Source organism: Felis catus, chromosome B4 (genome assembly GCF_018350175.1).
Source record: "Felis catus isolate Fca126 chromosome B4, F.catus_Fca126_mat1.0, whole genome shotgun sequence".
Taxonomy (NCBI): Eukaryota; Metazoa; Chordata; class Mammalia; order Carnivora; family Felidae; genus Felis; species Felis catus.
Genome location: NC_058374.1, coordinates 5,156,807 through 5,171,862, shown reverse-complemented (window position 1 = coordinate 5,171,862; position 15,056 = coordinate 5,156,807). Strand labels below are relative to the sequence as shown.

Here is a 15,056-nt window from a genome sequence, read left to right as displayed (position 1 = left end):
CCAAGCTCACTGGTTGCTCCTACCACGAACTTCGGGGCAGGTGAAGCGTCCTGGACTGGCCTTGGGGAAGGCAGGGTAGAGGAGAGCGGAGCAGGGAGGAAAGTGTGTTGGTTCTGGAAGGGCTCCTTTGTATGACTCACCGGCCTTTCAAATCTGATATTTGATGTTTTTTCTTTTTGTTGTTGTTGTTTTTACTTTTTTGATATTTGATGTTTTGAAAAAAAAATGACCAACAGTAAACACTAAATGAGGTAATGTTGCTGAGGGGCTAGAACTACATTCAACAAATCTGACACCCGGCTACGTTTGATAATTGGCTAAGCGGGTTTAAGCCCTCCCCGCCCCCCAAGTGCAAGGGTGCGGTAATTACCTTCAAGAGAACCACGCACTTCCCCGAGGGGTCTGGAACTCACTAAGAGGCAGGAAGAGTGTTTCTTCCAAGTTCCAAGCCTTTGAAGTTTACGATTGTGATGAAAACCTTTCATTCAGTCCAGACAGCGTGTGTGCGCGCTTGTGTGTGCGTGGGGCTCAAGTGTCCACGTGAGCACATGTGTGCCTGCCGGGGACCACGTGACGAGTGGAGGAAGCAGGAGTGTTTGGGGCATGGGCTCTGTACCCGGGGAGGTGATTCGAAGGAGGCAAAGTGCTTTAGCAAAGTGCACAACTCCCTTTGGAAGTCATTCCCCCAGTGTTGTTGCTTTTTTTTTTTTTTTTAATGTTTGTTTATTTTTGAGAGAGAGAGAGAGCGAGAGAGCAGGGGAGGGGCAGAGAGAGAGGGAGACACAGAATCCGAAGCAGGCTCCAGGCTCTGAGCTGTCAGCACAGAGCCCAGCGTGGGGCTCGAACCCACGGACCGTGAGATCGTGACTGAGTCAGATGCTTCACTGACTGAGCGGCCCAGGTGTCCTGTCACCCAATGGTTTTTTTTTTTAATTTTTTAATATTTTTAATTTTTTATTTATTTTTGAGACAGGGAGAGACAGAGCATGAACAGGGGAGGGTCATAGAGAGGGAGACACAGAATCTGAAACAGGCTCCAGGCTCTGAGCTGTCAGCACAGAGCCCGATGCGGGGCTTCAACTCACGGACTGTGAGATCATGACCTGAGCCGAAGTCGGATGCTTAACCGACCGAGCCACCCAGGTGCCCCAACCCAACGGTTTTAATCTTGCTCGTTGAAGCACAGCCGTAGCACAGGGCACTACAGATTCCTACACGAGGGGGTTCCGAAGGGTGGCTGGGACAGTAAGAGCTTAATAAAGGTTAACTGTTATTCACCATCCAAGTAAGATTTCATGTGAAAAGGGGCTTCCCCTGCTAATGAGATTGTGAAAGTTACCCCCCCCCCCACCGTCTAAACCCCTTCGTTTCCGGACAAGGATGTTATAACCCATCAGACTGAAGGATCTGCTTAACTACTTAGTGAACCACAAGATATGGGCCTCGGTGGGGGTGGGGGCGTGGGGGGTGGTCTCCTGGCTCTTCATGCTTCGAGGACCGGGGCCCGAGGGGCACTGCCAGTTACTAAGGGACTCTCTGGTCAGCCTCAAGTTCCTCGAAGGCAGTGAGAGCGTTTTGTTCACTGGAGACTCTGGGATTCCAGCGCAGCCCCAGCACAGAACGGGCACTGGAGAAACTTCTGAACGGACGAGGAAGGCTTTGACCAAGGCGGCTTTGACCAGAGCGCAGGTTTCCCGGGAAGGCCTGGTCCCGTGGGCAGGGAGGACAGGGCAGGGGGGCTCGCGACGCTGGCGTCACCGACCACGGGGGTCAAGCGTCCCAGAGCGAACCCAAGAGCCTCGAGGTCCAGTCCTGACTCAGCGCCACTGATGTCGACCCCGGTGGCGATTCTGTCTGTCGGAGGAAGAGAAGAGACCGCTCCTGACCTCGTCTTTAAAGGAATACAGAGGTGACCAAAAAAAACCTCACCCAGGACCAAGCGTTGCCTTCCTGGAAGAGGCCAGATTTGGGGACTCGGAGAAGGGGCGACTGAGGAAAGGAGGAGGAAGGGGTGGAGGGTGCGGATATGGTGTGACCCAAGGGACCTCAGTGGGAAGCCCCAGGGCGAAGTCCCCTGCAGTCAGCGGGGGAAGGAAGGATTAGAGGAGCTCAGTTTGGAGATTTTCCTCCGTGGGTGGCTCAGCTGGAGTGGAACTCAACGGATAAAGGAAAAGGAGGCGGCATGAGAGGCCCGACACAGGGGTGGGGCGTGAGTCCAGCATCAGGTCTGCCCCATGGGCCCAACCTCCCACCCCTCACCTCCCCCGAGCCCTACACTTCCTTCGGCTTCGTGCCCGCTCTGAGGTCTCGGCAGATGAGGGGAAAGGGGAACGGCTATGTTTGCGAAGACACGGGCGGAGATCAGCATTTACACCGTCTCTGTGCGACCAGGTGGCACCAGGAAGCCGGTCCTCCTCTGCCTCCCGGAGCCTGGAACGGCAGCTTGGACTCCCTGCAGAGTCAGGGTGTGAGCAGCATCCGACCCCCAGACTTGACAGGGTGGAGGGCCCGCGAGGGGGGCGCTGGGCGGGTGCCGCTTCCATACAGGAAGGGAGATGGAACATTCAAGACGTGCAGGGCTGGGCGGGACTCTGCGTGCTGAGCCCCGCCCACCGCAACACTTTTCCAAGGTGGGATGGGAAGTGAAAAATTATGGCATCTATCTATCTATCTATCTATCTATCATCTACCCATCATCTATTATCTATTTGTCCATCTATCATAACTGGAGGAAGAAATTCCAAATGCATCATCGGGAAAATGCTATGTAGCTTGAAGAAACAAACACACAAAACTGACCACGAACCCAAATATTTAGACCTGGTTTAGAACACCTCAATTGCACAAGGAGCTTATTTCACTGGAAATAACAGCCTGGAACACATACGAGGAAGGGAAATGAGCCAGTATAAATGGCAGCATTTATGCTCCAGAAAAAAGAGAGTAACATGTAGAAGCAAAACTTCTCTCTCTGATGGCGCACGGGACGAGTCAGGCTGAAGAAGGCAACTCACGTGCTGGGAGGGGCAGGGGGAGCATGAGGAGGGCTCTAGTGAGAAAATAGAAAGCTACTAACACCTTAGTAAGAGGGGTGAGCAGGGGTGGAGAGAACGCTGTGCCCTCTTTTCAAGATGCTAGAAACTAGTCAGATAAGCTTTTTTTTTTTTTTAATTATTAATGTTTATTTCTGAGAGAGAGAGAGACAGAGCATGAGTGGAGGAGGGGCAGAGAGAGGGGAGACACAGACTCAGAAATAGGCTCCAGGCTCTGAGCTGTCAGCACAGAGCCCGACGCGGGGCTCAAACCCACGAACCGTGAGATCATGACCTGAGCCAAAGTGGGACACCCAACTGACTGAGCCACCCAAGTCAGATATGCTTTTAAAAATGTGAAGAAAGCTCTTAGGGAAGGAGTTAAAGTCTAGAGATCTTTAAAAAACAAATCACTGTTTCCCCATGATTAATGAGGAGCAGGGACATTAAAAACCACAGACGAGGGGGCGCCTGGGTGGCTCAGTCAGGTGAGCGTCTGGCTCTTGATTTCGGTTCAGGTCATGATCTTGAGGTTCATGAGTTCAATCCCCAAGTGAGTGTGGAGCCTACTTGGGATTCTCTCCCTCCCCGTCTCTCTGTCCCTCTGCCCCTCCCCGACTTGTTCTCTTTCTCAAAAAAAAAAAAGAAAAGAAAAGAAAAGAAGAGAAAAGAAAAGAAAAGAAAGAAAAGAAAAGAAAAGAAAAGAAAAGAAAAGAAAAGAAAAGAAAAGAAAAGAAAAGAAAAGAAAAGAAAAGAAAACAACCACAGATGAAGACTGGACTAAAAGTAGGGGAAGCGAAGGGATGGGGTGTAGCCGGAGATGAGGTTACCGAGGGAGAGAGAAAGTCGAGTGAGAATCAGGGCAGCTTGTCCCAGAATGTTCCAGAAGATAGGAGGATAATGGCGGACCTGGGTAAATACAGGCTAGCGGAGGTGATGCCGTGGGCTTACCACGAATGATGGCTCCTCGAGAAACCGTTTCCAAGGATTTCATGGAAGCGCACGAGGACCGTCTTCGCCCCAAGCACATTTGCCAAGTTATCCAACTTAAAATGCGAAACTGACCCCACCCGGGCCCATGTGCTGTGAAGCCAGGCCGTGGCGAGGGGCGGGGCGCCGCCGAAGCGCCACCTCCTTCCGGCGCATTCCGTGCCTCACCTGCCTTGCCCTTCTCCCCCCAGGGGGGGGGCCAGCTGTCCCCGGCTCCGCGACTTGCCTGAGCTGCGTGTGGCGGTCCTCGGTGGCGTGGGAAGGACAGCTGAAGTCCGAAGACACTGGGAGCCCAGTGGCTCCTCCGCGAACGAGTTCCGCGCCTTCTCTAAGCCTCCCTTGCTGCATCTGTAAGATGGGAATACACTGTTGAGTGAGGACAGGATGAGGTCACCCATCGCAGCCCTTAGCGCGGCGCTGGGCACACAGAAGGCCACATCACCCCGCTCTGACCCAGTGTAAGCCACCGCCCTCCGTCTCTGCCACGTCAGTGCTCCCAGGACAGGCACAGAGGAGACGGAGTCCCCATCCTCAGTTTCCTTAGGACCACGGTCCTGCAGCCTCTGACAGTGCCCTGGGTCCTGTCCGCTGGGACCACAGAGGTTTCTCTCGCCCCTGGTCCCCGGTCACATCCAAGAATCACTAGCCTCTTCCTCACACCTTCTGTGTCAAAAACAGCCTCCTGGGTCAGGCCCCGGATCGGAAGGTTACAAACACCAAGGCCTCCACGTGATTCACCTGCGGGTGGTCGGCTGGCCCAGGCGTCAGCTCCTGGGGAGGAAGGGCAGTGTAGAGGGGCTGACCGCTCACCTGTGTGCGCTGTCATGCCCAGCAGCCCCGTGGACCGGCCTGCGAGGCCTGAGGGTCAGGCCTCATTCACTCCTCTCACAGCAGACAACCCTGAAGCTCAGACAGTGGCAGCTGCTTCTCGGGGCCGGCGGGCCGGCCACAGGGCCACCGAGACACGTCCCGTGAGGCCTTGCAGCCATCTTTCCCGGGACCTAGCGCCCGACCTCCCGGCCCAGCTCCTTTCTCTCTCCCCTGGCGGCCGGAGCCATCCAACTGTCACAAACAGAAAAGGTCCTTCTTCCCGGGTGGTGGGGGCGCTGGGGGCTGCAGGCCACAGGCCTCAGTCTTGCCGGTAGGGACGGGATCCCGTGGCCACTGCTTTGGGAGCACCGTGACCTAACTCACCCTTTCTGAGCAGCGCATCGGGACACGTGGGTGTGCCCCAGTCACTCCTCTGGTCTGCTCCCTCCCCGACTTCTTGCCAGATGGGGAGAACAGCAGTGCCCCGAGCAGAGATCAGAGGGGAGGGGGTGGGGCGAGCACCTGCCCTGAGCTGCTGTTGAGGCAACGGCGGTCCTGACGCTTTAGGATCTCGCCCTGAGGTCAGCGAGACAGTAGAAGCACCGGGCGCCCCCTCAGAGCAATTGATTTATTACCGGTTTTAAATTAAAGTTGCTAGGGGCGTCTGGATGGCTCAGTCGGCTGAGTGTCCGACTTCGGCTCAGGCCATGATCTCATGGTGGGCGAGTTGGAGCCCTGCGTCGGGCTGTGTGCTGACAGCATAGAGCCTGCTTGGGGTTCTCCCTCTCTCTCTCTCTCCCTCTCTCTCCCCCGCCCCGTTCTTTGTGTCTCTACATGAATGAGTGAATAAATAAACTAAAAAAAAAATTAAAAATTAATTAATTAATAAATTAAAGTTGCTGCTTTACAAGTTTGGTTAACTTTTTTTTTCCCCCTGGCAAACTTTGGTTCTGCCTTAAGTTATGTCAGTAATCGCTGTGAAACGAAGCCTGGGACCCACGGAAATATAAGAGTTGACTACAGACAGGAGGTGGGACTGGCCAGCCAGAGGAATTACAGCAAGTCCAGACAAACTAGCACCTGGCCCACGCACCTGCTCACGTCCCTGTGGGCAGCGGCACACGATGACAAGACCATCTCTAACTATGGGAAGCACGGTCCTCCTCCCTTGTTCCGAGCGATGGGAAATACAACATGTGACTCGCCTTGGAAAGGTTCCCACCACAGTTAAAACGCTCGGTGTTTGAAGGCCTCCATTTCAGGACTCCGGAAACATACCGTACTCAAAGCCCTTCTTACAGAAAGTGCCGGGTAGCTAGAGTGCCATTGTCACTGGGGCTGCATACGTGTGCGGACGGCGCATGCAGAGAGATGTGCGTCCTGCCAAGCTCCCGGGTGTGTCGTTGACCAAGAAGAGTGGGAAGGACGGCGCTTGCCAGGTGCCCGGCAAGTCTAGGCAAACTGTGGGCACCGACTACCCACAGCCCCTGCCAGGTCGCTGTGTTGAACGCAGGGCAGACACAGACCCTGCTCTTTTTTTTTTTTTTAATGTTTATTTATTTTTGAGAGAGACAGAGTGTGAGCAGGGGAGGGGCAGAGAGGGGGAGACCCAGAATCCGAAGCGGCTCCAGGCTCTGAGCTGTCAGCACAAACCCCGATGCAGGGCTCGAACCCACGAACTGCGAGACCATGACCTATGTTGAAGCCAGATGCTCAACCGACTGCGCCACCCAGGCGCCCCAGACTCTGCTTTTTTAACACAATCCCATGACAGCAGGGCCTCTGCCCTTTTCCACGTGGCACGTTGGTGGCCCAAGAATCACAGCCTTGCTCGGACAAGGATCTAAACCGGAAAGATGATCTCCAACTTCTGTGCCTTCAACATGTGACCATTTTCCTGTCCAATGGAAGTTCACTCGACGCCCGGAGCACCTACTCTGCGGCGCTAGGAGCGGAAGCAGGGAGCAAGAGGAGACGCGGTCCCCAGCATCAGTGGGGTCAGGTGTTTAACTCGGCCTGAGACCTTCTGAGAACTTAGAATAGCCACCCGCCCCGCTTCAGGGACGTTTGTCCTTGGACCTGCGAGAAGATGCCTGGAGGGAAACAAGCCCGAAGCTGCCCCAGGCGGAGGGCTGGCTCTGGGCCCACGGGGGAGGGGGTGACAGCAATGGCCCGGACTCTCAGCCCTGATAAGGCAGGTGTGTGTCACCTGCCCCAGGCTGCACCACCTGTGACTGGACACACCCCACAGCTTCCTGGTTCCAAGGCCAGGGATGGAACCACCCGCTGCGCTGCTTAGTGGGGGAATGTGACTTGTGTTTAGGGTTGGGGACACAGCAGGGCTCGGCGGTGGGGGGGGGGGGCACATTCGGTGAAGGCAGCACGTGGCTCACAGTGGCCCGATGGAGGGCGGGCTCCGGCAGCAACATGTGCAGATGTGCTCACGTGGGCACAGGGTGATCCCCACGCAGGAGTTGCAGGCAGGGTGTGGGGGTGCTAAGCGGGGGAGGGACACGTGGGTTCCGGCAAGTCAGAGAAGCCAGGTCCTAAACCGGTCTTACTCGTTTGTCACCAGACCCGGCCTACAGAGCCCACAGAGTGTGTCTGTCCCTGGGGTACCCAGGCTGGCTGCAGCCATCGGTCTGAAGGCCTGGAAGGAGGACAGCCAGCCCACACCCCTGTGCCCAGCACCCACACTCACACACACACACACACACACACACACTCACAGAGGGGTGTCCCCCCAGAGGGGGATCCCCCTCCCCTGGGCCGCGGGGGCCTGTTGCCCATAGGGACGCCCTTGGGGACTCCAGAACCTCAGCCACCGTCACTGGGAGAAGTCCCAACATCCCCGGCAGCAGGGCCAGGAGGTAAACTGAGAGGGGCAGGAGAGGGAATGAGTCTGGGTGGGAGAGCTGACCTCCAACCGGCGACGGCCACGGGCCCGAGGCTTTGTCCGGGAACCCCTGGGTCTCTGTGCTGACGGACCACATCCTCTCCGCCTCTCTGTTGCGCTTGTTCCCAGGGGCTCCTTCTCAGCAGACGTAGGTCCTCCACTCAGGCAGGCAGCCTCTCTTGTCTCCCTCACACTCAGTGGGGGTGGGGACGGCGGGGAATGGGACGCCACACGGGCTAACGTGGAGGTCTTCTCACTTGTCTTCCTGTGCACACTTCTTATGTGCCCCAGGGCTCCGCGGTGGGGCGTCCAGCAGGTGCCAGTCTCCCAGCCTCAGGCTCATTCCCGGATGGACGCCCTCGTCCCATCACACTGGGAACCCGGCAAGAGGTGCAGCCCCGTAAGGAGACACCCATGGATGTGAGGCATGTCTAGTTCCTTCTTGCTCCTTCCAAAGAGCTGGGCCGGGATCGGAGGAAGAAAGGGGCTGGACCGAGCTGGATGAGGCTTTGGCGACACGTGCCGTGTTCCCCCGCTTTTCCCAGCACTGAGTTCAGCTGTCAGACAGTCTGTGGAGTTGGTCACTGGGGAGCAGCGATCCCTGATGCTGGTCCCATGAGGCTGACCGACCGCTCACCTGCTTAGGCAGGAGGCCGAGGGGAAGGGGTAAAGGAGTGACTTCCATATGGATTCCTTCTCAAGAAGAGAAGACACCGTGTTAGAGAGGAAGCAGGGTCCAAACTGGCAGGCCAAGGGTGGGGAGGGACTTACCAGAAGGGTGGCTCTCTCCTCAATTTCTGGGTGGCCTTGGGCGTTGGACTCTATCACCTGAGACTCCATCTGTGCATGGGCGCAGTGAGCGACAACGAATAATTATCACCTTCCGGTCCCCATGAGGTCACTCACTAGATGGTCTTTCTAAATACAAGCGTCTGTCTGCACTATGTAGAGCTGTGTGGTGAAGGCTGATGTCCAAAAGCTGACTAATGTCAGAATCTGGGACTGTGTGACGTGACTCTACCCTCCCGGCAGACGAGTTTATCCGTGCTATCAGAAGGGTGTAACGACAAAATTGAGAGAGAGGTCCTCCTTTTCTTGCGTGTCGGTTCACATCAAACACAAACCAGTTTGCTACCGAAGATGAGGTTCATCATAGAATAATTACACTTCCTGATGATCAAAGATACTTTGATCTTTGATCTTAAGCGCCCCGATCATAGACGGTGGACGTATTATCCTATTTTGTAGATGTAGATACCGAGACCCAAGTTAAGTTCCCAAACCAGCAAGGGAGCCAGAACCAAGAGCTTCATCTCCTGATAGCGTCTGAAAAGCTCCCCCCTCGTTACGACGCATCATTTAATACCAAGGGGGAAATAAGAAAATGTTAACCATCTTGGATTTTTAATCACAAGCCCTGCTAATCAGGTAAGAAGAAAATAAAATGTAAACTATAGATTTATATCTTCAAATATTCTTAAAAGGATATCCTTGTTGTCAGGAGCCCCGCCCGTCCCTTGTCACTTCTGACCATGTGGTAGCTTCCTGTGCCAGTGCCCCAGGGGGACCACATTCTCCACCCAATACTGGTTGTGGGTTTCACTGAGAAACTGATTGCTCAATATTTATTGAGGTCTCTGTACTATTCCAGCACGAAGATGAAATAGCAATTCTTCCTCAAGATGTCTTTATAATGTTTATTTATTTTTGAGAGAGAGAGAGACAGAGCATGAGCGGGGGAGGGGCAGAGAGAGAGGAAGACGCAGAATCCAAAGCAAGTTCCAGGCTCCGAGCTGTCAGCCCAGAGCCCGACGCGGGGTTCGAACCCACAAACCGTGAGATCGTGACCTGAGCTGAAGCCGGACGCTCAACCGAGGGAGCTGCCCAGGCGCCCCCCTCAAGACGTCTTTATGCAAGAAGTTGGACAACTGGAACCTTCCCTTTATGTGTCTCTCCACATCTGGGTCCCTGGCTCGGGGTGCGCTGTGCCGTGCCCAGGGACGCGTCTGCCTGGCTGCCCTCTGGGGAGGAGAGACGCCGCAGTCTGTCTGATGGGCTGAAACGGAGACGGCTGGGTATATACAGTTTCTCAGGAGAGGGAAGGAGTTGGTGCATCACACACAAAGGCACAGGCGGGTGGAGGATCTGGGAGTCTGTAGGGACCAAGAGGACATTTGCTTGAGAAAGACACTGTGGAGACTCTGGTGCAAATGTCCAATTGAGGGCCTTGGGTGTCACTTGCTAGGGACCCGGGGAGAGTCCCCAAGGGCTGAGCTCTTGGTCTAAAATCTGCTACTCAGAGCAGTGGGCAGAGATGACATCCTTCCAGAAGACAGAGGAGACTGTGGACCGGGGAAGTTTCCAGACTGGGTTTTGTGCTGAGGGCTGACCCTTAGTAAACCCTCGAGCTAGGCCACGTTCACAGTCTTGGCCACCCCTTTCCACACCCCTCTGTCCCTAGCATCTGCAGGGGCCGGCCCGCTCTGGATCCCGTGCTGCACGGCGCCCCCCAGGCTCTCTGGCGGGACACCCGTGAACGGAGCAGAGCCCCCATTCCTCCCCCGTGCCCTCATAGAGAAGCTTGAACCTAACAGTGGAATGGGATCAGAGGAATCATGGGGCCGGAGGAGAAGTATTCCGGGGGGAACAGGAAGACCTTTCCTCACCCCCGAAATCACACTTGGGACGACCACGTGATAGACAGTTGGCACGTATGCATCACGCTCTGCACGCACGCGGGCCTCTTGCTGTCTTGAAGCCGCGGGCACCCAGGCGCATCTTCCGTGGCCTGGGAACTTCATGATGCCCAGGGTTCCGCCCTGGTAGAATTCCACTCGCTTCTGCCACCCATCTGCCTCCACCAGGGCGTCCTGTTAGGCCAGAGCTGACAACAGTTCCAAGAAGAGAATAGAGATGCCAGACAGTCCCCCACTCCTCCGGGACCTGCTGTGTCCACCGAGGGAGGCTCCCCTTCCCTCCCCAGCCGTGGTCTCTGCGAGAATCAGCCGGGTGAGAAGCTTCTAGAGTGGCAGGTCTGCCATCGGGGCTAGCAGAGGCTGGCTGGCCTCCAACGGCCCCCATGCTGGTTCCCTCCAGGCTTTCCTGGGCGGGCCCTGCGCTCCAAATTCCGGCCTTTCTGGTTTGCAGCTGGTGCGTCCCTCCCTGGGAGGAGGATTTCGCCCAAGGACATGGGGAGGGCGGAGAGCCTTCCTCCTCCCTTTGCTCCGAATGCAGAAAAGGAGGGGGGTTCCATCCCTTGGCAAGACTGCCACGGGAGCTCTGCCCTCACACAGACACAGCCTCCCGTCCCAGCCGCCGGTCCCCGTCTCCGACGTGAGCCCTTTGAGCCAAGTGGCAGCCGGCTCGGAAGCTCTGTGACAGGTGTACGTGACATGGCGGAGCAGCTGTCTGCAGAACAGGTGGCCGAGTTCAAGGGGGCCTTCACCAGGTTTGACAAGGACGGGGATGGAAAGATCGACGTCCAGGAGCTGGGTGCCGTGATGCAGGCCCTGGGCAAGAACCCGTCGGAAGCCGAGCTGAAGCAGCTCATCGCCCGGGTGGATACCGATGGCGACGGCCACATCAGCTTCGACGAGTTCCTGGCAGAGATGGCCAAGATCATGAAGTCCTCGGGCAGCGAGGCGGAGATGCGGGAAGTCTTCCGTGCCTTCGACCTGGACGGCGACGGCCACATCAGCGTCAACGAGCTCAAGGAGGCCATGGCCAAGCTGGGCGAGAATCCTTCCCAGGAGGAGCTGGACGCCATGATCCAGGGCGCCGACGTGGACCAGGACGGGCAGGTGAACTACGAGGAGTTCGTGCGCATCCTCTCTCAGAAGTGAGGCCCGGCCCGGGGCCCATCTCCTGCCTGATTCTGGTCCTCGTGCCTTCTCGGGGCCCCTGCTTCCGTGGCACAGATGTAAAGGGGAAGTCTGGGTGGGGGGTGGGAAATTACCTACTGGAGGGAGGGCCTGGGGTCCGCCCCGTCTGCCCGGTGAGACCTCGGAGCAGCTCCTGTAGAGAAACGGGGAGGCCCCCTGCCTCACTGGGCTGCGGTGAGGGACCCCAGAGCAATGTGATGGCTGACATAAAAGCAATTGGACTCCGAGAGCGGTGCTTACGAGTCTGGTTGGAACCTGGAAAATCGAAGGCCCCAAGCGGTGGCATCTGGGGTTCTTCTGCGCCTCTACGCCCTGCGCTCGGGCCTAGTCGGGGAGCAGACCTGGGTGGGCCAGATGGTCTGCCTTGGCCTCCCCCGCATGCCCCAGGAGGACATCAGGTGCGGGCGGCCGTGTAGGGCTGGGAGGGGACAGAAGAGGCACGTTTCTTTGGTTCAAGGGTCTGCCTGAGCTTCTGGGTCAGGACCGGAGGCCGAAGGCTGGAGCCCGGAGCCTGGGACGGAAACACTGTCTACACCACAAACCATAAAGTCATCACTCCTTGCATTTAGCCAACTGTTCTATAGGCTCAAATAAAAAAAAAAAAAAAAAAAAAAAAAAGTGTGTGTGTATGTGTGTGTGTGTGTGTGTGTGTGTGTGTGTCCTACACGTGAGATGCAGGAAGGGTCTTACAGGTGGAAAAAACAAAGGTAGGGACACCGGGGGATCAGACCCACCTCACTCAAGGGGCCTCATGGGGCAGGACCAGAGGCTCCGGGCGGGACACTGTGTGTCGGGGGCAGCACCTGGGGTGGGGCCGGGGGCCGGCCGTGTCCTGGGGGTGGACGGCCAGGTCCTGGGGCGCCTGGCTCAGGGCGGAAGCGTTTCCTGGCTGACGGCATCTCGCTCTCCCGTGAGAAGCTGTCCTCCTCTGCTGTCCCCCAACCCCATTCGAACGGGGCTTTGTGGCCTTGCCGTGTGGTCCCCACATCCGGACCTGCTAGAGGCTGCCCGCCTCAGCTTGGAGTTCCCACGGCTCCCTCGTCCTGGTCCTCAGAGATGGCTCATTCAAGGGCACCCTGCACGTGAGGAAACAGGACCAGGGTGGCATCAGAATGAAATCTGGGTGGGGCGCCTGGGTGGCTCAGTCGGATAAGCATCCAACTCTTGATCTCGGCTCAGGTCACGATCTCACGGTTCGTGAGTTCGAGCCTCACATCGGGCTCTGTGCTGACAGCCCGGATCCTGCTTGGAATTCTCTCTCTCCCCCTCTCTCTCTGCCCCTACCCTACTTGTGCTCTCTCTGTCTCAAAATAAATAAACTTAAAAAATAAAATAAAATAAAAAAGAATGATGTCGGGGGGCTGGGCAGCAGGGGTGTCAGGATCATGGGGACTCAGGATTCGGGAAGCACATGATGTTTTCCAGCACTGTCTGCACACAGCCGCGCCGTTCTGGGCGTCATTCAACGGCGGGCTTCTCCTTTCTCCTCCGTGAAACGAGGTTTTCTTTGGTTTTTGGTGACGACTGACTTTATCTTCTCTCAGCTGCAGCAGGTCCGTGGCTCTGGCTCAGGCGGGGGCGGGGGCGGGGGGGCAGTCAGAACCGGCTTACCTGGGGGGTTATTGCAACATACAGGCGCCCGCCCTTACCGCCTGCCCCTCACTCCAGCATGGGTGGTGGGTGGTGGGTGGTGGGTGAGTGACAGAGCCTGTCCAGCTTGTCCCCCCGTGGGAGGGGCAGGGCCAGGTCACCGGATGGGAGGGGCTGGTGCACAGATGATGCTTTTCTTTGTTTTTTCCCCCCATTTGACATCTTCAGTGGATCACTCCCGTCTCCTGTGACTCTCACACGCTGCTGCCTCCTTCTTCTCAGTCCTGTGTGCAGAACAAGTCCCCAGGTATGGCCCAGACCCCGCCCCCCCAACACAGCAGGTGTCAGACACAGCAGGGGAGGTCCTGGGTGGGGGCTGGGAATTGGCCGATGGGCTGGGGGCTCTGAGACAGGGAAAGAGTTTCAGGTCCCCGCCCGACCCCCCCAGGTTCTGAGGGAGGCGGGGGAGGAGCGGGTGGGGGTGGGGGGACAAGATGAAGGAAGCTGGGATCTCCTGGAGGTAAAGATGTGGAGATAAGGAGGTGGGGCCAAGACAGCTGCCAGACCTGGTGTGGTCAGGGGTGGGGAGCCAGAGGTTCTCCCCGAGGTCAGGCTGGGTGTGCTTCCTTCCAGAAAGTCCCCGTCCCCTTAGACACATAGGTCACAGAAATCTGAGTTCCTAAATTAGTGACTCCTAAATACCAAGCTGGTCCGAGATGAAGGTTTCCAGGCTCTGTATGGAAACAAGAGAAATGAAGACCTTTTTTGACCAGCTTAAGTGTATTCAGTTTTTAAAATTCTGAGAATATGCTCTTTCTGTATTTTCGGTGTTAAATGTCCTTTCTCCCACAAAGCCACTGTGATGGCAGATGACAGTTTTGTGGGATGTTTTTTTCATGTTCTTCCGCTGACAAATGAAAAGTCCTATCAGTGCCCCAAATTAATTTTGGTATTTCACTGTCCCATGGCCCCAAATGTCTGAGAGCCCACTGCTGGTGCGGGTGGAGTGTAAAATCTCTTTTCTTTTCTTTTTTTAAACATTTATTCATTTTTGAGAGACAGAGAGAGACAGAGCGTGAGCGGGAAAGGGGCAAAGAGAGAAGGAGATACAGAATCCGAAGAGGGTTCCAGGCTCCAAGCTGTCAGCACAGAGCCCGACGCGGGGCTTGAACCCATGAACTGTGAGATCACGACCTGAGCCGAAATCGAGAGTCAGACGCTTAACGGCTGGGGCCCCCCAGGCGCCCGTGCTGTCGTGTTTCTCACGCTGGCTGTGGCTCCAGGGACGCTGGCTCTTCCCCTCCCCAGATCTCTGCACGTCTACGGTGCACGATACTGAACACAGAGCACACGGCCCTCGAAAGACTGGAGCTCGTAGAGGGGCAGCCCCGGGAGCTAGGAGAGGGGGCCGCTCCCTGGTGGGCTAGGTGCTCCTGAAAAGGGCTCGATGGGACCACGAGGCGGGAACAAAGCAGCGGGCACCCCTCTTTATGTGTTGCCCCAAGAGAGCAAGCGTGGAGTCTGAGGGTCTGGGAAAGGAAGGGACTCTTCGGGTCTCCGGTGAGGGACAGACCGCGGCCCCGACCTCAAGGGCCCCGGGGGCCGCCCCACCAGCAGTGTCTCATCTACCCCCCCACCCAAAACTTCTTCCACCGGAGAAGAGACCCAGGCGGCCCCGAGGAGGACTGACCCCTGGGGGCTGGAGGGCTGGCGGAGAGGGTCAGCCGGGACCCACGGGGTGGGGGAGAATCTTCTGGAAGCCGGCACTCTGGGTTTTAGGGACTTCCCGGTTGCACCTGACACAGAACCAACTTGAGCGTGGACTGCCGATCTCCCGGAAGATCTTTGAGGGTGGGG

General features: G+C 56.7%; 1 protein-coding gene and 2 long non-coding RNA genes across 3 annotated transcripts; 2 read left to right on the top strand and 1 right to left on the bottom strand.

The window, feature by feature from the left end:
• Positions 1 to 3,807: 3,807 nt before the first annotated feature.
• LOC109501284 lies at positions 3,808 to 9,428 on the bottom strand. Its single transcript, XR_002159223.3, has 3 exons — positions 8,500 to 9,428; positions 7,753 to 8,421; positions 3,808 to 4,370 (listed from the first exon to the last, which is right to left on the bottom strand). It is a non-coding gene; the product is annotated as an uncharacterized LOC109501284 (long non-coding RNA).
• A 1,475-nt stretch (positions 9,429 to 10,903) lies between these two features.
• Positions 10,904 to 11,836, top strand: LOC102902667 (calmodulin-like). Its single transcript, XM_011283583.4, has one exon. The coding sequence runs from the start codon at positions 10,917 to 10,919 to the stop codon at positions 11,568 to 11,570; it is 654 nt and encodes a 217-aa protein (XP_011281885.1). The 5' UTR covers positions 10,904 to 10,916; the 3' UTR covers positions 11,571 to 11,836.
• A 1,061-nt stretch (positions 11,837 to 12,897) lies between these two features.
• On the top strand, positions 12,898 to 14,308 carry LOC109501287. Its single transcript, XR_002159228.3, has 3 exons — positions 12,898 to 13,162; positions 13,428 to 13,506; positions 14,262 to 14,308. It is a non-coding gene; the product is annotated as an uncharacterized LOC109501287 (long non-coding RNA).
• The last annotated feature ends 748 nt before the right edge of the window (positions 14,309 to 15,056 follow it).

Bases quoted from the DNA above. Each gene is read 5' to 3' on its own strand.
- LOC102902667 (XM_011283583.4), top strand. From the start codon at position 10,917: ATGGGGAGGGCGGAGAGCCTTCCTCCTCCCTTTGCTCCGAATGCAGAA.